The 26,504-nt window shown below is 41.3% G+C and overlaps 1 protein-coding gene across 5 annotated transcripts in view; it reads left to right on the top strand.

Moving 5' to 3' along the window:
* dgkg (diacylglycerol kinase, gamma) overlaps positions 1-26,111 on the top strand; it is a 122,806-nt gene extending 96,695 nt beyond the window's left edge. For 4 of the 5 annotated variants that reach the window (XM_016680293.1, XM_016680291.1, XM_016680294.1 and 1 more), the window contains 4 exons: positions 19,092-19,212; positions 20,566-20,626; positions 21,576-21,670; positions 25,734-26,111. In XM_016680293.1, the coding sequence (XP_016535779.1) occupies positions 19,092-19,212; positions 20,566-20,626; positions 21,576-21,670; positions 25,734-25,791 (335 nt within the window). In that variant the 3' untranslated portion in view covers positions 25,792-26,111. Of the gene's footprint in view, positions 1-19,091; positions 19,213-20,565; positions 20,627-21,575; positions 22,665-25,733 lie in introns of those variants that run through there. The other variant, XM_007569272.2, reaches the window with a different exon arrangement.
* Positions 26,112-26,504: the final 393 nt, after the last annotated feature.

Below are 26,504 nucleotides of genomic sequence, written 5' to 3'. Positions count from 1 at the left end.
AATTCTAATATCAACAAAGGAAAATATTTTGTGTTATATTTGTTACTGCTTGCTTGGCACCAATAGCACGTGTCACCGCCATGTGCTGCAACCACAACAGGCGGATTTTACACCGCTGATTTAGAGCAAGCACAGCCTGTTTTCATGTGCATGTCTTGCACAATATGTCATAAACCGTCTTATAATCTGTGATTTTTAACCTTTTCATTGATTTTCACAGTTAAAAATGAAAGGCTGCTGCAGATCTGGTCAGTATAGAGAGCAGCTGAAACATCGGTCATAAACTTTGATACAGTTCAAAGCAGAGTGCTAACTTTATAAAGCAAGAGAGCAACTTTTTCTGTAAGATTTATGTCAGTGGGGGAAAAAAACTGGAATCTTATTAATAGTTCAATATTCATAAGATTGTTATGTGGGGTTCAACCACACATAACAGATGTATGTGTGGTTGTCTTGGTGTTGGTTTAGGCTAACTTAACCCGCTCCTCGCTCTATTTATCTCTACTTCTTGGTGATACACTGTTGGTTTCTTTAGTTGTGATTTCTGCTCCACAACCTGACAGTTGAATTTCCATAATCCTTCACTCAGCGTTGGCGGAGTGTGTGCGTGTGTGTGTGTGGTGGGGTTCTAAAACGGCGGCCGTCATTGCAGCTTTCAGTGGGAGTCTGCATTTGATGGCCACCAACAATGGAGAATAACCCTCTCCATGCTCGCACCAAGGATCTGTCACTGCATCTGCATTTCTGCCGACTGAACAGAACCGTGTTTCCATGGAGACGATAGCACGATGCCAAGGCAGAGCCCAGAGTAGAGGCAGTCTGAAAACAGTTTAGAGGAAGAGTGAACTTCATGAAATAACCTGTTTTTATTGATTGTTTTGTGCTCTTGCTTGAGCTCACTGTGGTGTCGGCAGCTTTAAAGCAGAACAGCACAACAGAGAGTCTAGAGCAACATCTTCTGCTTTTAAAGTCAGATTTTTTCCTTGGACATCAGGGATTGTTCAACAAAATGTTGTGAAGCCAGTTTCTCCACTCTATCGAAATGGGTTTGGGAGATTACCTCACTAAAAATCCATTCATCCATCCAACCATCATTCATTCGCCCCTGGTCTATACTCACTGGTCCTTGTAGGGTCAGAGGGGAGCGAGGCGTCCAGCAGCCATTGGTTAGAAGGCAGGATGAAGAACAACACAAAGACACACGGACAAACAGCCAACCATACGCTCCACTGAGACGCCAGTTAACCCAGTGTAACCTCGGCAGTCATGTTTTCAGACTGTGAGAGGAAGCAGGAGTACCCAGAGAGAACCAACGCTTGAAAACTACATGCAGCTGGGGTTCAAACCCAGAAACGTTTTGTTGCAGGACAACAATGCTACCGACTGCACCATTAGTTAAATATCCAGTAGTGTGGACTGTTTACACAGACCTGCCCTGGCTATAAGCCTCACTATGACAGGAAGTGAAGTGTTTAACTGCCTTTCTAACTGAACAAAATAACAACTGACAGTAAAGCTGCATCAAGAAAATCTTGCATTGGTCTAAAGTGCTTAAGTAGAAATCTGAATCTGCCTAAATCAGTTTTGACAGTTCAGTAATTAACCAAACTCTGAGGTTAGACATATTTTCTATGTTACACTTTTTGCATCACGAGTCATATGATGAAGAGGTGGATGTTACTACAGGCGGAAACAACAAAGAAGACGAGAAGAAGTCAAGTGGTCGGAGGATGACGGCTCGGCGTGTTTTTAATGACTTCTCACATGAACGAACGTATTCACGTGTGATTTTAAGTTATTTAACGGAAGCACTGCAAAATTGTGTTTTTTTCGACATTAGTGAAATATCAACAAAGCTTTGTGCACATTTGTAGTGGAAACGCAACTACGCTGATCAGTTGCACATGACGCCTCTGAACTGTGAAAAATGGGTGGAAAACCACAACCGTGAGGTGTAGCAATACTTTCTGCTGTTTCTTGGTTGTTATCTAAAACTAGAACTAAGCAGGGAAAACTGGCATTATTCAGATTTACTTCCCTGCGTATAAGTGTGTCTTGATTCTCCCCAAACAGGATCAAGTAAGTGATTGTGTCAGTGATGGAATCTTTTCCGCTCCCTCGGTTTGAAAAGCCTCTCCTGGTAGCGGCGTCTTTTCGGAGTAAAGCGTGTGTGCAAGCGCTCCATATCCGTGTGTCCGCGTGCCGCCATGTTTATCGTACCGCTAACAGTTTATGGCAGCTGCTTTCTCTGGCACTATAAACTAAAGCTTTTATATCCATTTACTGCAGATAATGCAATCAGCTCGAGTCGCAGGAAGAGTGAAAGAAGCTCCAGGCTCTTGTGACCTCAGAGCCTCTCTGCTTTGGGTTTGTTCCACACTGAAGACAAAGAAAAGTCCAGCCTCAGCGTCTGTAGCATTATATTTATGTACATCCACCACGAGGCTTTCAAAGGAGCAGCAACGAGCTGAACCACAGCAGAGTTTCTGTATGGGTGTGTTTGCAGCGTTTCATGGAAGTTTGTGAGAGACGCAGCAACTCAGGGAATTTCTAAAAATATGATACATTTCTATGCTATTTCTCCAATCTTTGAAGGTTGCAGGGGACTAGAGCGACACACGTACGCACACCGTGTCCAGTAAGCTAACATGCATTTTGTAGGATGGAAATGTGTGAATGCAACTGAGGGAAGTTGTAAACTCCACAAATAAAGGCCCCAATGAGGATTAAGCTAGAAAAATTAAACTATGATGCAAAGTTGTTGTTGTTTTTTTCTTACGTTTTTGATAGAGAAAATATTTTCATATCAACTGAAGGTGTAAATAATTTAAGTTTCATGCTCGACTAATCTGGAACAAACTTCCAGGAAACTGCAAAACGGCCGAAACGCTGAGTTCCTTCAAATCAAGGCTGAAAACCCCAGCTGCTTAGAGCTGCCTTTGAGTCATAGTAACTGGAACATTTATTAATATATTTGATGTGTATTTGCTTAATAATGTTGATGATGGATTTTGAGAAAATAATGCTTATTGGTGGTTCCATCATTGGTTTCTGTATTGTGTTTAAAGCTCACAGAACTGCTTTGCTGTTGAAATGGGCTTAACTTGACTGTGGTATAAGATGGGACTATGTGCCTGGAAAATAAATAATTCCTCTCCTTTAATCTAATTTCTGGCGATATTCTTGGTGTTCTGATCATCGTCTCCTCCCACCTCTGGAGTTACGACCAATAGGGTCACTCCATTTTTTTCACCTCGTGACTCTAGCCTGTGATGCGGTTGTGTCCGTACACGGTAAAAGCATCGTGGGCAGGAGGTGTTGTTGGGGTAGGCTCATTAGCCAGTGCTCAGGGCATAGCTGTGTCATGATTTTGTTCGTGCTGTAGAAGGCTCTTCAAAATTTCCTGCAATCAGGCCGTGCTCCGAGAGCTCAGCGGGTCTTCGTCCATGTAACAGGATGTCTTGCATACGGCCTCTGATCTGCTCACACTGGGCGGTGCTAACAAATGCCTCATTGTGAGCAAACCTCCATGTGAAGAGTCGACTGAGGAACGAAGATGCTGACCAGAGTCAGCACAGCTGAACCTTTTCTGTTCATCCTTCTATTGGTGACGTTTTTAAAGGCTTAAAATTGATTTTAAGAAATCTTCTTTATAATTCATCCAAAGAAACAAAAACTTGGATATGAATACTGTTTGAAAAGCAATAGCGTTTTATTTCGTTGTTTACTTGCTGTTGTGAACAGATGTGAGCCGTCACATTGTTTCACATCAGTTTCCTCCCATCTTTTTTTCCATCTTTACAATGCACAAGTATGTGCTAACTGATTCATTTTTTTTCTGCGCTCATTTATAGTTATTTATTGATTAATATACTATATGTGATTGCGTGATTGCTTGTTATTTATTTATTTATCTAGTCATTTTGAATTTATCAAAGTTTTACATATTTTGTATTTGTTACCTGAGATAAGTGTCTTTCAGCAAATAAGCAATTTCCCCTTGGGGATCAATAAAGTCTATTCTATTCTATTCTATTTCCCTCTGTCACATTTTCCAAGCTTACTTTGCTGCAGATGAAACTGGATGAGTTGCACAAAAATAAAATACATGAGACAACATCACACGAGCTGAATTTCCTTTGGCCGTGTAATTGCAAAATTTGACTATTTGAAAATAAATTTTATTAGTAGAAACACGGCAGTTAAAAAAAAAAGACTTTTAGGGTGTTTTTTATTTGTATCAAAAGTGTTTAATTTCACATCAACCAATGAATTATTTTTTAATCACGCAAGTCACATGATCAGCAACCAGCTGTCACTGCTAGTGCAAACTCAGTCATCATTGAGGATTGATGACTCGGCACGTTTTTTAATGACTTAAAGCATGAACTTTACTAACGTGTGATTTTAGATGTGTTTATTCGATAGAAACACCAAAATTGTGGGGATTTTTCCATATTAGCAGAATAGTGACAAAGTTTTGTGTCCATTTGTAATGGAAATACAGCTAATGTATAAAAGATCTTCAGTGAAAACAGACCAGCCACCATATTGGCATTAATCAAGTAACAGGCTTGAAGTTAACGCGGAGGGTTAGTAGATGTTGGCAAAACGGATGATGTTGTAATCAGCAGTCAGCTCCGCCTCTGCGTGTTTTTTTCATGGTGGGACACACACACACACACACACACACACTCCTCCACTCTGTCTCCTCCATTTACCCCATTATTTATTGTAAGAGTTAACAATGTTAACATTCTTAGAGGATTATTTTAGCGAGCTTCCTTCTTCTCTTCAACCTGATGTTCATTTCTCTGGCATAAAAGGGTTCAATAGTTCATAGAATTGCTCATTCTAGATCCAGACATTACACACATCTTAAAGTTGTTTTTGTATTATTATTTTTCTTTGTTTTTTTTTTTCAATGCCAAGACATGCTCACACATTTGTCATAATGCAATCAAGCACTGACACAACTCTGATGCCGGTTCTGAAAAGAACTTCAGTCATTGTAACGTTAAGGAGGAGTCACTAAAAAAAACAAACTATTTCAGAAAATAACAACAGAACAAGTCACACAGGAAGTGTATTCAACCATATACTGTAGGTGAATACATAGGAAATATGAAATGTGATAGTTTTGGGAGTTAGTGAGAAGTTAGTTGTTTTCTCATTTCACTTTTTCTGTCTGTTTTTCAAACCTACTGAATCTCCTAGGAAGAACGGCAGAAAGATGGGATTCTTCAAGAATTTTTATTTTATTTTATTAATTTATTTATTTTGCTAATCTGACATGTTTCTTTACTGCTCTTCTCATCAGAAAAGTGTGCCCAGGTGCTGTCATGTTTTCTTTGATGATGGAGGTATACGTTGGCTGCATGAAGACTGGAAGCAGTTTGAGGCAAATTAGTTACAATAGTCCACAGGGACTTCTGCTGCTGAGCAGAAACGTCCAATGATCTGGTCTTCTAATGTGTCAGCAGAGTTTAGAGGCGTCACAGAGTGTGCGTTTGCTGCGTGTGTTCGGAAAGCATTTTGAGTGAATTCATGGTGTCATGAGTAATCGGTAATCAACCCAGCGATCAGAGTTCTGGGGTCCGGTTCTGACAGTGGTGCTGGTGAAACGTGCCGTCTCTACGACATTCTGTCTTCTCTTGGTGACTCATTTCTTTTCTCTGTCTTCTCCGCCCTCACCTTGCCTTCTCTCGCTCCTCCCTCCCCGCTTGGCTCCACTAAGCTCCGCCCACTCTTCCTAGCAGCGCTCCCACCGAGACGCGCAATAAGGGAAAGCTATTTCAGTCGGGTTCCATCCAGAAGCCGTGTATTGTTTTCTCCCCACTCAACAGAATCAGCAGAACTATAATTACTCTGATCCTCCCACACCCGTGTGTGTGACCAGAAATAGTTGTATGTGGAGCTGCTGGCTGGATGGTGGGAAAGTGATACGGCCACTCAGTTACTGAGTTGACATCCTGTAAGAACGCCTGATCATTGCTGTTCACTTGGCTGTCGTTAGCTTAGGCATTTCTGAAAGACTCTTTTAACTTGACCATTTCTTTCTCTCCGATGTGGAAGAATTCTGCCACCGATGTGGGCTGAGGCATTTCATCTCCACAGCAAGTGGCGCATTTGGTGTATTTCAGTCCTGGATCATAGTAACACAGTGTTCTCTGTCACATCGCCAAGTGCGCTCCCCTGTACCTTTCCCTCTGCCAGGGCTGGCAAGGTGAGCTGCAGCTCTCTCTGACCATCTGCTGGGACTCGGACCACCCTGAGACAATAACAGGCAGGAGGAGGAGGAGGACGGCTGTGGGTGGAGGAAGGATACACAAATATATCTGCTCATAATTATAGACTAACACCTCACGCTGAGGCACAATGAAAGCAGCATTGAGCTCTGAACTTGACTCAGCTTTCAGTTTCTAATTACAGGCCTTGTTTATAATAGCTCGTCACTCGGCTGAGCACCGAAAGGATGAGTTTAGTCTTCGTGTTTTCTAATTCAGCGAATCTCGTTGGAGTGGTGATTTGATCTTGCCTTACTGTACTGTCACTCTGCAATCTCTGGGATTAAAGATGAGACCTTACTGTACTTTGATCAGTTTCAAATGGAGGATGTGTAACTTATAAATATAAAAATACAGCTCTGGGTAAAATGAAGAGACCGCTGCACTGAATCCCATTGAAAACCTGATGGTTAAATATTGATTTCTGATCTCTTCCTGAGTTAAAACATTATTGTTGTTTCTAAATGAATATGAACTTTTTTTTTTTTGCTTTTTTTGGGTTTTGAAGTGGTTGCTTTTTTTTTTTTTGTTATTTTGACTATTTCTCATTTTCTGCAAATATACAATTTTTGCTTGGGATTTTGGAGACATGGTGTCAGTAGTTCATAGAATAAATGAACAGTGTTCATTTTACTCAACAACATGTACCTTTAAAAAGTAAAATCTGAGAAACTGTTCATTTTAAATGGTCTCTTCACTTTTTCCAGAGATGCATATTTAAATGTTTTGGGGTTTTTTTGTTTGTTTTTTTTGGATATTTAATAAAACTATCATTATGTCATGACAGTAAGACATAATCGCAAAAAAATAAAAAATCAGGTCCTCTGACTTCTCCCAGCCTTCACTCAGTTGGAAACAACCAATCAGAGGAGGAGGAGGATCTTGTTCCTCTCAATCACTCTTGTCTCATCCTCTCCCTCTTTGCTCTTTGCTAAGCTACTGCTGGTTCACCACAACATAGCCTGCTACCAATGCTAAGGCTAGTTAGCTTGGCCACCGATAACAGCAGATAAATGTTTTTCCTTTAACAGTAAGATGTTTTTCCAGCGTACAGGAGGTTGATTGACAGCGCTAAGCCCCTCCTCCTGGCTCTGATTGGCTGTTTTTGAAGAGGAGCGGTGCATTTTTGCAGATGGCAAAAGTGGCACTGTGAGGAGGTGGAGGAGCTTGATTATTATTATTTATTTATTTTTTTTAAATGCAAAGGTTACATGCTGCAGCTTTAAATCCAGGAAATGCCATGTTTGATACTTTTTTTCTTGTGTAAGTAGAAGACAACAAACTTCAATTTAATTTAACTTCAATTTTACAGTTAAATTTTACAGACCAGCTAGTAAAACTAGCTGGTCTGTAATTCACAATATTACTGATAGAACTTTCTCTGAGAAAGTAAAGACCCTCTACCCACATGTTTCATTCCTGATGCTGAATAACTAAAAATATTCTAAAATGAAAGATTTTTCAAGACACTGCTGCTTGCCTGATTCACTATAAAAAACACAATAGAACATCAATATAAAGTATCAAAGTCTAATGTAATGTACATGTGTACTTTTCAAAGGTGTCTGCTCATAAACCATTTGGTCCAAAGGGAGTCGGGGAGGAGACGTATTGATCAGCTCCACAAGCCTCTTCAGCTGTAGCAGCTGCTCTACATGGAGCTCTGATCTGATGACTCACTTCAGTTATTTGCAGCTGGAATTTCATGCTTTTGGTTATGATCCATTCTGCTTCTGATTAGATTGGAATCAATGAGGGATTTATTTCTGATAGACCATTAAATCAAGGGGTTTCCCTGCATAACAATGTATTTATGCCTCCGCTGCTTCATCCTGGCATCACCCACAAACAAAATAGTGAGAAACTTAAAGTCATTGGCTTGAGGAAGGGTCTAATCCATGACCAAGATGCAGCGCTTCTCCTTTATTCGATTGGGAACCAAGGTGTCAGATATGGAGGAGCTGCTGGAGCTTCTAATGCACGCTGGAGTTCAAAGAATTAAATGAAAGCACAAACAGAACTACATCATCTGCAAATAAGAATGGGATCATAAGGTGTTTTCCTTCGCTATGCCTTGAGATCCTGTGTCATAACTTGTCACATAGGACTAATAACAATTTGCAGCTCAAACCCAAACTAGAAGCAAACTTGACTTTGTGCTAAAAATGTGAACTCAGGTCGTTCGGAGAGATGGTTGGTCAGATTGTTGGTCATGGGGAGGTCGGACCGTCGGTCAGTTGGTTGGACAGACGGTCGGTTGGTCAGATTGTTGGGCGGTCGATTAAAGAGACAGCCTGGTTAAACCTCCAGAAATGGAAAATTCCAATGAAGTGAGTTCTCAGTTATTTCCTGTACTCCTTTTTTTATTTTAAGTGTTCTGAACTGTTGTGTGTAGACTTATTTTATCTTATGCCAGGTAACAGGTTTTGTTAATATGCTGATGTAAACCATATAATGAGTTTGCATCAGCATACACCACAGCATGTCCTTTACTCAACAGTAAGAACAGTACACAACCTTAGAACCTGGTATTTCAGTTAAACTGCAGGATTTTGCATCAACACTTGGAGTTGGTGCTTACTAAACACTGGCTCCACTTGACACTTTGACCCTTTTTCTTTACCTGTAATCAATATGAAGGACATGTCTGGTTGTTGCGAGCATTGCATTTTTAAAAACCTGACTCCTCTCTTATAAAGGAAGAGGCATAGGTAATGCATAGTTACAAATTTTTTTCTGTTCTGTTTTCTATTTTTCTATAGAAAAATATAGAAACATTTCTATCCAAACCCGAAGAACATTAAAAGCAAATTCCTTTTTTTTCTTTTTTTTCAGTTTCTCAAAAGCTAAGTAAAAACCAGAAAGCATAACACTCTGTCACACCTTTGTGTTTCTACCTTTTCATTTAGCTTTAGTAAATAATGCTGCTGCATTTCCTACCAATGTGATCACCAGCCAAGCCTTGCTGCCACAGATGGCTTTTTCACATGTGGAAAATTTCTTCAGCAGGTTCCTTTCAACTCAGAGACTCCACTTATTATTGCTACAACAATAACCAAAGAACAACCTTAGTCCTGCTACATTGTGCAGAAGCTCCGTCTGCGCTGTGGATGATGACTGAATCATATCCAGCCTGACCTACTTTGTGACTCGGTCAAGGCAAGATTTTTTTTTTTTTTAGAAACATTCATACACAGAGTTATTTAAAGTGCTTTAAGGGCAAAATAAACACCTGATGTATGAAATATTCAAACAAGCCATCACCTGAGACGCATACAAAGAAGCGACATAAAATGTCAATTTTAAGCAAATAAAAAGCTAAAGCGTGACAGAAGTGACAAAGTGGTCTTCTGCCTGCATGGGGAAGCTGCAGTAAGCAGTAATGTTTTCAGTCCTGATTTAAAATAACCAGCAGTTTCTGTCTCATGATTCATGCTTTCCCTTATTTACTTCCTTCCCTAGGAATAGTGTGAAGGGAACTCTTCTAACCTGAGCGCTCTGCACAGTTCAGAGCCAAAGTGTACTTAGGCCCAGGCAATCAGGACATATTGGAATATGACCAACATTTGAGCAGTGCTATGATTTAAAAACTGGTGAGTTGGATCTATGTTTCAGGCGTTGATAAGGGTGACAAGCTGGCTCATTCTTTACAGACCCATAAAGATACCATTACAATAACCCATCATACTGAGCATAAAGCCTCACCAGTTTTCTGTGTCTCATTCTGATCAGAAATCATTTATTCTAGAAATTCTTGTAAGGTGGTACTAAGTGGATTTAATGAAAGAACTTACTGACATCCTTGCTTTGCAGCTTTTAGAAACATCAGTGTTTGAGTTTCTAATGTCCAACCTCACATTTATGGGATCAAACACAATGACTTTTTGTTTCTCTGCCTTAAACTGGTTGGAATCTACATATTTTTGGACTCACTGACTCGGTGACTGTGAGTCAGTGTGAAATATCAAGTTCTAAGATACATATCAGCATACATATCATAGGTGATGTTTCAGTGCTGCATAATCTGAGACAGTGGGAGAATCTAAATTTTGAATAAAAGCAGCCTGAGAATAGATCCTTGAGGTTCCCCACGTGTGATTTTTGTTTCTTCTGATTTAAAGAATATTTTCTGCCAAATGACACAAAGTAGTTCTGGACAGGCGAGATCTTTTAACAGAAAACACCCAAGACTCTCCATTCCCATCATTTCCCCTGGAGGTGTGTCGTCCAGCATTCCACATAGTTTCATCATGTGTCGTGGCCTCCACGTTTTGTTTCTATGGTGATATTGAGTAAGGTTCATTTTGTAAGGGAAAGATGCTGCATTCGGTAACGAGACGATCCGAGTTTCTCCCTTCATTTCACCCGAGTTTTACTTTATTAGCCCACGATAAAAGCTCCATCTATTCCTGATCAGGGTGACGTGTATATCATCTGGTTTTCTAGATTTAGTTTACTTATTTATGTATTTATTTTCTTGGAACGGTTGCATTTGTAACAGTGGCAACTATGAACATCTTTGGCTCCTGATTCGATTCTGTGTGATTTCAGCTTCCTGCACAGCAGAGAAAATAAACCAGCGCAGCAGTAATAATTCTTGCTGCCCGCTGCTTGGCAAAAAGGGAAAAAAAAAAAGTGCCATCCCATCCCAGAATGCACCATGACTGCTTTATGTAAGAGGCTGTTCTGTTCTATTCTTAGCTCCACCTCAGTGAGAAAGTTACAGCGCTGGCTGCCTGAGAGTCCAAAGCACAGAGATCTGATGAGGTGGGAACCATCGGCCTCACACGCAGGGACACGGCCAGGACGGCGTGCCCATTTATGGCGCTTGGAGGAAGTAGAGGTGTATAGGTGGGCGTGCGAGGGAGGGGGGATTTATGCTTCACTGTACAACAGGAACAGAAAATATAAATAGCTCTGCTTTACAGTCCTAAAAATAGCGTGTCACACTCATATTTTGCCTCGTTTGTCTTCTGACCTGTAAACTTTCTCAGACTGGCACAGAAAACAGGACAGAGCTCATCCATTGTCTCACCCCAGCTGCTGTCCCTCCGCCTCTACCCCTCCACACCCCCCCGCCCCCACACACACACACTGCCCGTCCTCATCCTTTTCTCTCCCACCGTCCACATTTGTCTTAATGGACGTCCAGTCCTATTAGAATTAGGTTCCCATAAAGCTCTGCAGAGACGTGGGGATGCGTGGCGCAGCAGCACGCAGCCCTCGCATGGCGCAGGTTAGCCAGCATTCAGTGGCGAAGTTTTCTAGGGAGATGCAAGCTTTGTGGCGTAAACTGCGAAATGTAAAGAGCTTCGGATGAAGATCGTGCTGCCCGAGATGTAAAGGGATAAAGAAATGTTATTACTCTCCACGCTTTGTAACGATGGAACGACACAAGTAGAGAGTCTAGACTGTCTGTAGGCACTGCTGGCTGAAAATCCCTCATCGGTCAGAACGACCAAGTCATGACATAAACCCTGTGGGTGTGTCATGTTTGGTGTGTAAAAACAGTGAGGTGTAGTCAGTTTACACTGATGGATGCTGCAGGGCTGTTTCAGTGTGTTCTGTATGGACACATGTACCATAAACCTGCAGGATTTTCCTATATTTGTATATCATGAATGATGTTGAAATGATGATGTTTTCTTGTCAAGAACTAATTATGTCTTTGTCCAGAAATCAGAGCAGAACTTTTCAGCTGTTTTTCTTCATAACAGTTCGGGAGAAAACAGAAGTCGGTTTTTACAAAATCAGTGATTGATTATTACAGAGACTGAGTGACAGAATGCCTGATCATATTTGGTGAAGTTCTAGACAGTTCCTCCAGGACGTCGCGATGCTTTTTTGAGATATTTGTGGCGTAGCAACTGATTTTGCATCACATATTGAAAAAAAATAAAATAAAATTGTGGTCAAAGTTGCACATATTTTAAGCTTTATTTTTGCCACAACATGATCTTACAGACTTACAACTTTCCAAAAAAGACAGATGTAATATGTAATGTTTAAAACGAAATAACGTTTTTTAATATCCCTCTACATATGAACTGTATATGGTATAAACAAAAATGTTTGCTGTTAAAAACAAACAAAAGGCAAATGTTATAGCTTAGTGTCACACAAGCTAAATGTTGCAGAGTTGGCTTTCAAGAGAGGTCATGAAACAGGAAGGGGCCTAAGAGGATTGGTCAAAATTCAGCTGAGTTTCCATGATTGGTCAGAAAACAATGAAATGCAGGGAAACTTAAGGCGATTGGTCAGATTTGTGAAAAACGTTTGATGACTGGTGAGAATTGCAAGTCCACCTAAAATTTGTGAACGAAGAGGGAATTTGCGTTAATAGTTGCAGTCACAAGCTTCCTGGAGGGGCTGGATGATGCTACAGATGTTCTGCCCAGGTTCTTCTTACACATGAGATCTGGATCTCAATCGGGTTAACCAGGTTAAATATATGAAACATTAAAAATATTAAATATTAAGATATAATATTAAAAATTAAGAAAAAAATAAATAAATTAAAGAAAATAATGTCACAAGCAGTTACCAAAGCACCTGGAAATGGCAGTGAGTGAAGTTCATCATAGATATATTTGACTTGATTTACATTACCAGCACATTCCAGGCGATTCCTTCTGTTTATTAAGGCCGGATGGTTGAATTATGCAATACCGGAGAATGCAAAATGAAAACATTGCCAGTGGCGTTTTGAGTGAAATTCTCCACGGTGCCATATGTTTGCCTGGAAGTTGTTTAAATGTTCCTTTCGAGTATTCTAAGTATTCCTGCGTCTTAGAGCAGGAAAGCTGTTTGCCACCTCCTCAGATCAGTATTTCCTGTTTTTCTCCAATTCCACGAGTTAATATCAGCACTTTGTGTTTAGTAACACTGGTTCTGTTTACACTGCTGCTCTGTTGTTGTTTACATTGAGGCAGAAAGAATCTTTATACAAATCAGAATATTTTAATGTCCCGTTCTCTCATTACTTCAGTATAGTTGATGTTGGATAGTTTTAGTTAAAGTCACATTTAAAGGTTTTAACATGTCATTCTTTTGAAAAAAAATGTGTCTGGATAATTATGCTGTGCATTAAATATCCATCAATAAATAAAAATATTGTCCAAAAATATCATTTATTTCAGTAACGTCAACACTTGGTAAAAATACCTTACATAAATTAATTCCACACAGACTAGATTTGTTCTAGCTTTCATTTTTGGTAACGATGATGGTTTTCTGCTTACAGCCCTGGAAAATGAAAACATTTTTAACTTGGGTCTAATAGAAAGTATGTTTAATACTTGTATAAAGGTTGTTATTTTCAAAAAAGTACTTTTAGTCTGACAGAAAAGCCTCTTTGGATCATTATTCTAACTTATTAAATATGAATGTTCTGTCTAACGTCTAAAAAAGGGAACACTGCTTTAGAGTGTCGCTCTGATTGATATGCTGGATAGTTTTCCCAATTGACATTAAACACTGAACAGCAACCAGCTTGATGCTGTTCAAGTTCAGCCTTAACTCTCTCTCTCTTGCCTTTGCTGTTTAAATCTCTGTCTCTATGCACATGCTGGGGGTTTTCTCTGGGTGCTTTGATTTTCTATCCAAGTTGAAAATATCAAATCTATGCTCTTATTTTTTAGTAATTTATTATGTTGTTTGGCCGTGCATCAGCGCTTCTTACTGCAAGACTCTGCAATGCATATTTGTGGCTGCAAATATGAGCCATAAACTGAGTTTCTATTAACCATGTATTTGCACAATTTGTCATTCCAAAAATAAATTTGCTTAATGGAAACACGTCAATTTAGAAAAAAAAAACTTGTTTTTCGTTAAACAGTTCTGACCCTAAACCCTAGGATAAGGTGCTTTTTTTTGCTTTTGTTTTGTTTTTTCATCTGTAGCGAAATTAGTTTATTTCTCAAAACTGCAATGGAAACACTTTGTTTGCATCACACGACTCACATGGTCAACAACCAAATGTTGCCACTGGCACAAACCACAGAGAAGAAGATGACAGGAAGTAGTTTTAGGACCATGCACTCATGTTTTTTATGACTTATTGCGTGAACAGGCTTACTTTAGCTGCTTCTTATTTTATTTTAATGGAAACTGCACAATTGTGAATTTGTGTTGTTTTTTTTTCAACATTAGCAGAATATCGGCAAAGTTTTGTTTGCATTTGTAATGGAAACACAGATAGTGAAGTTGCTTTGGCCTTTCGTCTGTTGTTTGCTCTACTTAACTGTGCCTCTATGTTGGCCCTCAGGGATCAGGTTCAATTGAATTGAGCTGAATTGAATTGAGGCACTTTAGCCATCTAGGACCAGATTAGTAAGGTTAGCAGTGCAGCCCCTTAATTTACAGTGCAGTGCTGCTCGTTCCCCCTCCCACGCTTCACACCTACTAACAAACTCAGCTCTGAATCTCTCTTGGTGACTCAGAGGCATCAACACAGTAGATCATATTCAGCCTAATAAATGTGTCTTCTGTACTTCTTCTCTGTCCAGTGACCTCAAAGAATTGCTTGTTTGTGGTTTGTTTCCATCATACATCTCCGTATCCCAACAGGAAGCCATATATTTCTGATACTACCAATCAATCAAGTTTATTTGTGTAGCACGTTTCAGCAACAAGGCAGTTCATGAACAATGATGCAAAATCTTCAAAAACATTACTGTTGCTTCCTGTTTTGATCAACTAACAGCTGTAATAATAAAAACATTTAGAACTCAGACAGTTTTTTTAACCAATTAACTTACAGTAACCCTGTGATTAATCAGATTGAAAATAAATTGTAACCGTTTGGGAGCCCTACTGTCCATTTTTAAACACACAGGTTGAAATTAAAGCTTTGACAGAAGTGCACCAGTGTTTCAGTTTTCATGCATAATCTCACAGACCACGAGTAAAACTCTTATCTGAAATATTAAAGAATTAAATGCTGCTCCAAAAATGGTTATTATTATTATCGCTTAACAAACTCATATTAGTTCAGTTTGGTGTATTTTCATTCATTCATTGAGTACAATCTGTGGCCACCATTTCATTGATGCAGACAATGTGCTAATGAAGTTAAATAAAGTTTTTGCAGTTATTTATGTTTCATAACCTTTTAACTGTGAATCAGTTTAAATATCTGATGCTTGTCTGAGCAGCCGTAAGTGTTTTCTCTCGTTTACGTTGCCGTCCCAGTGAAATTCTTTTCATAGCATGACTCAGACTGGTCCTAAGTCTGGGGGGGGCGGAGCCTTTTTAAGAAACAATTTCCTTTCCAGAGAAAAGCTTACAACTGCTTCCTGTTTGTGGACTGAAACAAAGCCAGCAGGGCCAAGCAAGCTCTGGCATGGTTGGAAAATGATTACCATTGTTCACACTGTAACAGAGCCGCACGGAGCCAGCGGTTCCAGTCCCAACAAGCTGCAGGGCTAGCTGCAGCTTGTCAGGGTAGCATGCGGTGCTGGGACCCTCGGGGGGGCTGAGAGACTCCTGGGTGATGATTCCACGCTCCTCATTCCACCTCTGCCTTGAAACAAAGAGCCTTTATTCAGAGAACAACCTCAGATCAAAAACAACAAATCAGTGATTCTTCTATTAGCTGTGAGCAATACTTGGAGAAGACTCATTCTAAAACCAGGATGGGAGGAACTCTAGTTATGAACTGATAAAAGAAAAATGCTGCTTTAAAGAAGCCATGCTAACATGATTAGGTCTGAAGGTCAGTCACAGAACATATGCCCAGAGCTACTCATTAAGGGATCAATGGCATCACACATTGGAAATGTTTATGGTACTTCCAGCAGTCAGTATGCAGATGAGTTTTTTTTTTTTGAAGGAACGTAATGTGGTGTGCTCTGAACTGGAGGCCAACGTGATCACAGAATCTTCCCAGCACCATGTTCTGGTTTACTATGGGAGGGGTTATCCTATCAGTACGCTTAGCAAACCTCTTTCTACTTTTATCATGGCAGCATTGATGTAGATTTTAGGGCAAACTGTCTTGCTTTCAAGACCAATAAATCCAATTTTCTGTTTGTCTTCCACTTTATCCACTTAGCATGGACTGCATCATCCGGATGGATTATCCAAACTTTTAACAGGTTTCCTTCCAGGGCTGTCCTCTATTCAGCTCCATCTGTTTTACCATAAACTGTGATCAGCTTTTCTTTATAGCTCTGCACTTCTGATACAGATACCACGGGGGTCTCTGCTGCTTTTCCAAATAATCCTCTATTTGTATATTTAGGAGGATAGTAATGACTCGGTAGGTTTGCAGTTGCTCCATCCTCTCTCTTCAGACGATGGATTGAACAGACAAATATGTCATGTTCAGAGCTTGGGATGTTGTTTCATTGCTAAACTCTGGTTTTTAAAGGGGCAGTGATACGTAAAATCAACTCTATTTGTTTTTTGTTTTTTTTAGCTTTAAATCATGTTAATGTTATTCCCTCATCAAAAGCATATCCAGAGTGTTGCTTTGATTCTTTCATGCATGTTTCAGAAATCCTTTAATCTCCCCTGGCAACCATTCAGCTGTGCAAAATGCCTGGTAGAAACCAATCGACCCTTTCGAGGACAAAACTCCTCTCGGCTCTGCAGTTTTCAAGCTCCTGAGTCTCTTGCCTCCCTCTCAGCTCCTTCAGACTAGCCAGCAGCAATTAGCAAACACCTGGTGGAACATCTGCTGAGCTCATTATAGGAGCTGCTTTTCCATACAACGATGTTAAATTCTGTGATGACATTCTGAAGGCGGAGCTTCAGATAGAACAGGGGTTTTTAAAGAGATAAGAGGCCCAAGGTAGGAAACTACAAAGTCAAATTTATTATAAGTCATTCTTGATGTACATCTAGAATTTATATAACTGAAGGTACATAGTTACTTGATTGTGCTACAAACTGATTCTATGTGGCTGGAAAACACACTTTACTGCCCCTTCAACCTTCATAGAACAGCTGGATTAGTTGACTTCTATTGATTAATTGATTTCCAATTGATTTTACTAAGAGGTATCAGAATAAAGGTGCTTCAGCACTAATGTAGACAACTTTCTTTTACTTGTAAAGAAAACTTTTTAATCTTCCTTGTTGTTCGTCTTACTCTAAGGCCGTGTTGTCGTCTGAGACAGAGCATTCTTTCTGTGAAGGGCATTTGGGTTCAGAGTCTGGCGTCAAGTTTGGTGCCAAACCACATCGTTCATTCATCAGAACAAACTAAGTGATGGCAGGAAAGAAGAAAATGAAGAAGTAGAGGAAACCAAGGCATCTTGGTTTCTGTTGCCATGTGATCCGTTTGCCACGTCACTTAATTAGTGTGGCCGAGTCGCCGCCAACACTTTCTGCTGTCGCACCTCACAAATTATCACGCTGGCCGAGAGGACAAAACAGCTCTCTGATTTTCATCCTGAAATTCATCCCGCAAAGAATCTGAAGGGGTTTCTGGGTCCGTGCAAAGTGGAGACGCTCAGAGATCACTTGTGAGTTGAGACGAACTGCAGAAGAGCTTAATCCTTGTGTCTGTAAAACACGCTGAACAGAAACACAAAGCGGGATTGTTTTACACACATTAAAGTTTGAGTGCCAGACTGCTGTCCCGCTGTGGGCTCCTTTCAGCAGGAGAAAGTCAGATCCAGCCTGTCGTGGCATGTCAGGCGTTCTGCACACACACGGAGAAAGGGGAAGGAAGTTCAGGTGGAGGCAGCGTTATTCTCCCGTGCCTGAAGGCTTTACATGTGAAATGTTGCTGAACCGCGTGGACTGTCCTGAGGGGATTGTGAACACAACAGATTGACTGTGTACTGTCATCAGAACACATCAAAGCCTGCACTACAAAACGGGATTAGTGGCCTAGAAAGTAACTTGAGGATTAGCTTTTCAGAGTCATGAAGGTGTTTTAGTCATCGCCCAAGCTGGGATCAGGACGGAGATCCACATTGATGGCGATGGAGATCTGTCCTTGCCACTGCTGTCAGATTGATCAACTCTAGCCTCACTGTTCTGCACTGAAAGATTGTTGTTGTTGATTCGGTTGTCGTATGTTTTTTTTTTCATGTGCGTAACTGCTGACTGTGCAGCAAGTAGTCTTCAGGGCATTGAAGTTTAGCTGAATTGAACCGAAACAAGAATAATACATGTTAAAGTGAGATTGGATTGATGAGGGACTTGTGATGCTGGGGGTTTTATATCTGATCAGCGTAGGAGCTGATCGTTCCAACACAGGTCAGAGTCCCGGCATCTGAAGAAACTCTCCTGAAAAAAACAATTATGCCAAACACTAGTTCTGTCATGGGAGAAGAAGTGTGTGTGGTGGAGGTGTGTGTAAATAATTTGGTATTCAACAACAAAGAAGATGCTTGGAGATCCAATATTAACATCTGTACCAGTCCCGATGTTGAAGAATAAATTCTAGATCATAAGGATCGTCATTTCGATCCATTAGAGCAGATCTATTCAGTTTAGTTCTACGCTTTGTGCTCTGAGCAACGTCATGCTTTATCATTTATTTCACATTATTTAGAATTCCTAAATTTACTTTCTGAATGATATGAAAGACGGTTTTCTGCAGTTTATTTTTACACGTTTGACCAACTCAGCTTTTGTGTTTTGGTCAGTTTCACTTTCTTGCTGTTCTACTCCCAATTCCACAAATGAACTTTGACAAGAAAAAACATAGAGTATTAAGATTGTCACGTTGATGCTCGGGAGATGTTATCAGTGTTTTACCTCAGTATTGTCTTAACTGGACCTTACTCAGATCCCTCTTTTCTTTGGTAAATTTCTCTCTCTTTGTGTTTCTCTGCTGCCTTCCAGACTTCAGCGATCAGCTCTTGGAGGTGGTGGGCCTGGAGGGGGCAATAGAAATGGGGCAGATCTACACTGGGCTGAAGAGCGCGGGACACAGACTGGCTCAGTGCGCCAACGTCACCATCAGGTCAGCCGCCGCCGCCGTCCTGCCCCCAAACTGAAAGCCGCGCTCCGTCCAGCGGTCGGCTTCACTAGCCATTCTTTGTGTTCCAGTTCAACCACACAGAACATAAAATACATACCTCCCCTGTATATGCAGAGTAAAAAATGAAAATAAAAAATGCATTCCTTTTGAGGGTTTGTGTGCGTTCATGTCTAAACAGTAGCGTCCTTCTAGCTGATGAATTATATATCATAGCTGTGTGCTTTACAAAGCAAGCAGTGGGGACTTTGGACTGACAGGCTGAGGAAGAGTCTGTGTTCAGCTTCAAGTTCTGACGTCTGCAAATAGAATGGAAAACCACTGGTTACCCATTAGCTATAGTACCAATGGCAACCAGCGGAGTGCATGGTAATCACTGGCTATCAATGAACTGTGTTGAAGTAGTCATGGATAATTAATGAGGAGGCGGAGGAACTTGATCTAGTCACAGATTATCTGTCTCACACGCTGACGGTTTTAACAAATATGTAAAAAACATTTTTTTTAATAAAAGTTACTGTACATACTGCAGCATGATGGCGTTTCATGCAGTGGCAGCAGAGTGATGGACAGTTTTTCTCTGTCTTTTTCAACAAACTAACAATTGACAAAACCTTAACAAACATTTAAAAGTTGACTGAAAGCAATTCTCATTGTTTCATAATATTCATAAGTAAAGTTTCTGATAAGGAGTTCAGAGTGGAGGAAGCAACACTGACCTACTTGAGATGCGTGTCCACTGTGTGTCAGCTAGTGTAACAAAGAGAGGACAGTGGTGAGGACATTGGTTAGGACATTGGTGAAGACAGTGGTGAGGACATTGGTTAGGACAGTGGTGAGGACATTGGTGAGGACATTGGTTAAGACAGTGGTGAGGACATTGGTTAGGACATTGGTTAGGACAGTGGTGAGGACATTGGTGAGGACATTGGTTAGGACAGTGGTGAGGACAGCGGTCTGTGTTACAGTGGATCTGAGGGACCTGGACTCTTGTTCAGTTTCCTGGACCAGAATTAAAAGCGTATTCATCCCAGCCGTTCTCCCACAGCGTGTTTCTCCAGTCACTGAGGCATGCTCAAAAGTCTTAAACCAACTTTGGCTGTGTGAGTGTGTGAGTGCAGTGGGTTTGGGGAGTTTAAAGAGTGGGGGCCTGTCTGGGATCTGCCCTCGTGGGAACAAAGACAGCAGTGTCTGACCCTGACACTGGGACAGAGTTAATAGTCGTCCCTCTGGCCTGAGAGATGTGTGATATCTGACCTTCATGACCATCGCCCACCTTTACCAACCTCTGCTCCCCACACCGACTCCTCACCTGTCCTCCCTCTGCTGTGTTTCCAGGACTTCTCGGCGGCTGCCCATGCAGATCGATGGTGAGCCCTGGATGCAGCCTCCCTGCACGGTGAGAGGATCCATTTGTTTCCTCCAAACACTTTCATTCACAAATTCCAACCGCACTGACCACCGCAGGTAGCCCCTTATCACGATTTACCAGTATGTAGTGAAATGGTTCAAAGGGCTTCTCTCAGCCATCTGTTCTACCACATCAAAAATATCAAAGGGAATACAGAGGGGCATCAAAACACATCTGTATGAAGCAGTCAAACATGTTAGGAGCACATTAGCAATGTGTTGGATTCAGGTAAAGACTTTGACGAAACATTTTCTTGTAGCTCTGATTCAGTGTCATTGTCCTGCTTAAACAACGATGGTCTGACCCTGAGTGCCAGCCCCCATCAGGCCGTCCACCAGCATTTCTCTTACTTTAAAGCTTGACAAGTTATCATGTCGCTGCAGATCAGACTCTCACTGCATTGTCTTTCAGACATTTAGAGGTCAACGATCTGAATTTCCTTCCACTTCACAGCTGTGCGCTACATTGTGCCAGTCTCTCACATAAAACCTCGAATAAAATACATTGGAATTTTGGGGTTGTAATGGACAAAAGGCATCAGGTTGAAGGAGTATGAATGAAGGAGAGGTCAGACCTTTCAGAGTTAACATAGCAAGCTAATATAGCAAGCTAACAGAAGACAATTAACATGGTAAGCTAAGCTTGGTGTTGCTCTACTTTTGTCACGTCTGACTCTTTCATTCTGCCCATGCCAGGCTTTGACCTCCAACAATGTCATTCCTTCAAATCTCACAGCACATTATTCGTCTCACAAGGGGAAGTCAGTTAATTGTCACTGTGCAGCAAAGCCTCTCTCGTCGTTTTTTTTTTTGTTTTTTTTTTTTGCTGTAAAATTCTAATAAAAGATGACTATCAGTCTAGTAAGCTTGTCAAACATAGTTCAAGCTACGTTTTTAAAGCAGATTCCATCATTTTTTTTCTTTCTTTACTCCCTCAGGTCATCATCACGCACAAAAACCAGGTCCCCATGTTGATGGGCCCTCCCCAGAAGACCTCCTTCTTTACCTTCAAGAAACGCAATTTCAGCCGCGAGTAGGACTCGAACAGCCCGACTCAGAAACACACACACACTTAAACGTTACAACTTCCTGCTGCCAAAACAACAGCCGTGTTGCTGCCAGGTTGAAATAAATTTTTGTTCCTGAAGTTGCGCGGCCTATAAACATTTTATTATCGGAATGTACAGAGGTGACAACGGGCAGAACGGACAGAACTCCGTCACCCTGGAGTCCAAAAACACCCTCTCCCTCAGCCACTTGAAAACCCGAGTCTCACATCAGTACGACCCGGCCAGCTGAGTTCTGCTGCTCGGTCCAGACGATCACGCGACTATCCGAAACACTACGACTGGGAGAGAGGAAGGGGGAGCATCCAGGTGAACAGAGTGAGATCCTGGTCCTGGTTGAAGAACCCGTATGAATAATGAAACAACGGCTGCTTGTAAGAGCGCTCGTCTCCGGATCTCCCCACAGACTCTCATCACGCCACAGCAAAGGAAAGGCCTCATTCATTATTCACCGATTGCGCTTGCAGATTGATGGCGTCGTGGTGTAACAGTGGCCTGAAAACGACGGAAGCATGCAGGGATTTAGTATGTGTAAGTATCACTGTCCTACAAAAAGAAAAACCCCTTAGAGCACTTTCCCTGGCTGTGTGGACAACCTGGCGGAGGCTCCCGGCACGGAAAACTTCCACTATTGCTGCGATATCAGTCTGGACTGAAAGTAGATCATAGAGACAATGTGGTTCAGTTTTGCTTTCTGTTAGAAAAGTGATGCATGTGCTGTAACACAAAATTCCTGATTGCAGTAGAATCGGCTCCTGTGAGCAGCACAGCGCACACTTCCAGTGACGTCAAAAGCCCCGAGGGCTGCTGAAGCGCGGGCCACTTCTGACTTTTATTGATGTAGTTCAACATCGACAGGTCAAACAAACTTGTGTGTCTATTGCATGGAGGGTCTCTGTCACTAGCTGCGTTTCCATTGCAAATGTGAGAAAAACTTTTGTCACTATTAGGCTAATGATGGAGAAAAACAAATTGCAGTTGAGTTCTTTCCATTAAATAAGAAACGCAATTAAGATCACACGTGAATAAGTTTGTTCACACGATAAGTTGTTAAAAAACACGCCACGCCATCATCCTCCAGCTACTTCCTGCCGTCTTCTTCTTTGTGGTTTTCACGAACGGCAACATCTTGTTGCTTGCAGTTTTGCAAAGTACAATAATTTAGAGACAGCCAAAGAAAAAAAAAACTCATTCATCCCAACGGCAAAACTATTTAGCCAAAAACAAGAGTTTTTTTTTCAAAGTTGGTGTGTTTTCCATTAAGCGAGTTTATTTTTGAAATGCCAAATTATGTGGTCAATGGAAATGCAGCTATTGAGACTCGACCCTTAGTAGTTGAGTCAAACTTTGAGGGAGTGCTGCCAAACCTTCACTGAGGTACATCAGGAGTTAATGCCAGAAAAAAGAAAATTGCTTGAAATGAAAAACGTAGTAATATTAAAGCTTGGTTTGGTGTTCATAGCAAATGTATACTGTCCCAACAAAGTATATTAGAAGAGTATGTGCAGATAGAATATGTATATTTCTGGAAACTAGGTCTAGCCCACATATACTGTAAATGTACACATGAATGTCTTTTAATATATTGTTGAAATGTGGCAAATTTTGGCTCAGATCACCGTTCCACTGCTGCAGTCGCTCTCCAAAAGCACTTTTCCAGTCCGTCTAATCAGATCAAATGATATCATCATGGTGCAAAGAAAGTTCACTCCAGCTAAACTCTAAAACTTGATCATACCAAAACGCATTTTTTTTTGCCAGGTTGTAAAATGATTCAAATCTAACCTCAAGTCTGGAAAAAACACACACCAGGCTCCACACTGTGACTATTTATTAAATAAAGATGAAGCTAAAATGGTAACGATGTGCATAAGAAACTAAAAGCTTAGCAGTAACTGAGGAGGCGAAGTAGCAGTAAGGCAGCTGCCAAGCTCTCCAGAAGTGGAGGTCTTAGCAAATTTACACCAGATGCTCAGAGAAACAGCTAAATGAAAGCAAAGGACCTCCATATTAGATCACGCTGTTACCAGTTTGCATGGTGAACGTTAAAGTTCGTGACAGGACAGATATACAGAGACTCAACAAGTATGGCTTTCACCGAAGGGCTGCAGAGAGAAAGAGCCGCACCCGAGTGAACCACAAAACTGACCATGAACCCCACAGCCAGAAGTCAGGTCTTCTGTCTGACAGCAGAAGTTCGAAACTGCTCCATCAACCAAACAACGACTCCAAAACAGCAGCAAATCCACAAAATAATGCCTGCATAGAGTCAAAGTTGCAATGGTCTAGTTCAGAGGTTCCCAAACTGTGGGGCACGCCCCCTGGGGGGGGCGCCGTGTCACTGCAGGGAGGGCTGGGGGAGGGCGGGAAGCCATCTGGATGAAAAAAAAACCCAAAACATGAACACTGTATGTGCTGGGTTTTTACCTTAGAATGGCCAACTCTCTGTTATTCCTATGTCAATTTGATACAGTAGAGGCTTCCACACTTCCCATATTTGTGTCCTCTGTCACTTTTATCAGCAGTTAAAACTGTTTAATCCGTTGTTAACATGTTGTAACCTGTTTTTCCGAGCCGCCTTTAAACGCAACATGAGCGCTACGACGCTCGCGCTGGGTTTTCACCTGTGAAGGAGACCTGCTGCTGCTGTGCGGAGCTACGTAGGTTTGTGTTAGAATCACGGCAGCAAACCAGCAAAACGCAAAGAACTTTTCACAGTTTTTCCCTCCAAACTAACCGACTGAGTTGAGTAAAGCTGTTGGATGCAGGTAATGTTAGCTAAAAGATGACTAGCTAATATCAATACAGAACCTTAAGCTTAACAAGTACCTTGTAGGCTACCGATGTTGGTGTCTATTTTCAGCTACGTACATTCATTTTGCCCCCAAAAAAGTCGATGCCCCCCCCGCCTCCCACGCGTCGTTTCAACCAGACAGCCATTTCTAATCCATAGGGGGGGGCGCAGAAAAAGTTTGGGAACCACTGGTTTAGTTGAAGTCCACACCTCATTGAAATTCTGTGAGATTTCAAGTCATTCAGGAAATTCGAGGTATTTAATCCCGAAGTTTCCTCTTTTTTTCAGTTTTAGCTTCATCTTTGTTAAATAAACAATAACGTGGAAGTTGTGAGTATATTTAATATTTTGAGGTTCAATTGAAACCATTGAGGAATCAACATGGACAAACAGCACTGGTTCCCACAGGTGTGAACATTTACTTTAAAAAAACCCCCTGAAATAACCTATTTTTGCTAAATAGCTTATCTCGCTACTTTAAATAGCTAAAATAAGCTAAATGCATGCTAGCTGTTAGCCTTCCACTGCTCTGTTTGCAATGAGGATTTACTTTCTTCATTGCAAACTCACATGATACATTTGCCTCTACTTAGGAAACTATTCCTGATGAAATTATGAACAGAACATCACTTAAAAAAATACAAATTAACCCTTTAATCTGCCATGACATTCATGTGATGTGAATTAGATGATGTGGAAAAGTGCTGCTGCTGCAGGGCAGAGGGAGACCGAGATGTTCTGACGGTCCAAACTGAGCTCCACTGCAGGGTTGGGCGTTCGATGCTGTCACACCCTGACTCCCTTTAACATCCACTGAGTCCATGCTCAGGCCAGGCGCCATGGAAACCAGTCGGAGGCATCACTTCGGCTTCGTTTAGGAATCTGGGATGATGTCCATCAGTCAGAGACATCCATCTTAGCGGCCGGCTTTGATGCTGAAATGTTCCAGTATAACAACAGCATGTACAGAAAAGGAGCCTGGGTGCCAGCTGGACTCGGTGGTTACAGAGTGCATGTTTACAGTAACTGTACATTTACTGAGAGAATGGTTTTTCATGCCTATATTACAGAGTGTACATATTTGTTTATAATATTTTATCAGAAGTTAATTAAATCACTGCATGCCTGCTGAGACAAAGAGTGAACAAATCAGAGTGCGTGGATCCAACTGATCAGACATATCTCCATTTCTGCCCTGGGTTTATTTGTTGTGCTTTCCTTTTTTTTTGTTCTAGCGTGCAGGATAAGTCCGAACAGAAAAAGGAGGGTGCCTCCAAAAAGTCTGCAGGTTAGGCCAATGGGCAGGCAACGTAGACGTCCACTCGAAGGCCGACTGGATGATTTTCCCGTGCATGTCACGACTCATATCTGTTTCTGTCCTTTGTAGCAATCAATTGCCTTAACAAATAAACTGACCCACTCTGTGCTAATGGTCTTTCACAGTCATGTTGATCCGAACAAATGAGGAGCAGATGAGGATACCTCATTTGATGCCAAATGAGGTATCGGTACCTGCATGGTTCGTTGTGTGGCATGCTAGCCCTTGTTTAGCAGACGAGGCTGTTCACCAGTGTGATGTAATCTGCTCTCATTAAACCGACAAAAGAATCAAACCTGTTTGCTTTATCTGTGCCGCAGCCTTCCAGAGGCGGGTTATCTCTAAAGATAAACCAGCAGCTTCAATAGAGACGGAGCTCTACTCTGTCTAAAGTGCTTAATGTTGACATTGGTCACAATCACAGGTTTCTGTGCATTCGTCATGCAGGTCACATTCATTCTAGGTTCTTAGTGATTCATTTCTCCAGGGCAGAGTGAATACGCAACGTACATTTAGGATCAGGTTTTCTCTGATCCACAGAGAGTCAGAACTGCTCTACCTGCAGGTTCAAAACAATTCATACAAGAACTCCTTGACCACACTTTCTGTCGCCTTTCTGGTGTAATACTGGTTTGACATTTAAGCTTTCCTCTTGACAGAACCAGTTCGTGGTGCCCTGGCACGAACC

The sequence above is a fragment of the Poecilia formosa genome, unplaced genomic scaffold (genome assembly GCF_000485575.1).
Source record: "Poecilia formosa unplaced genomic scaffold, Poecilia_formosa-5.1.2 Scaffold239, whole genome shotgun sequence".
NCBI classification, from domain to species: domain Eukaryota; kingdom Metazoa; phylum Chordata; class Actinopteri; order Cyprinodontiformes; family Poeciliidae; genus Poecilia; species Poecilia formosa.
Note: the sequence above shows the minus strand (reverse complement) of the source record. Positions and strands in the feature narration are given on the sequence as shown.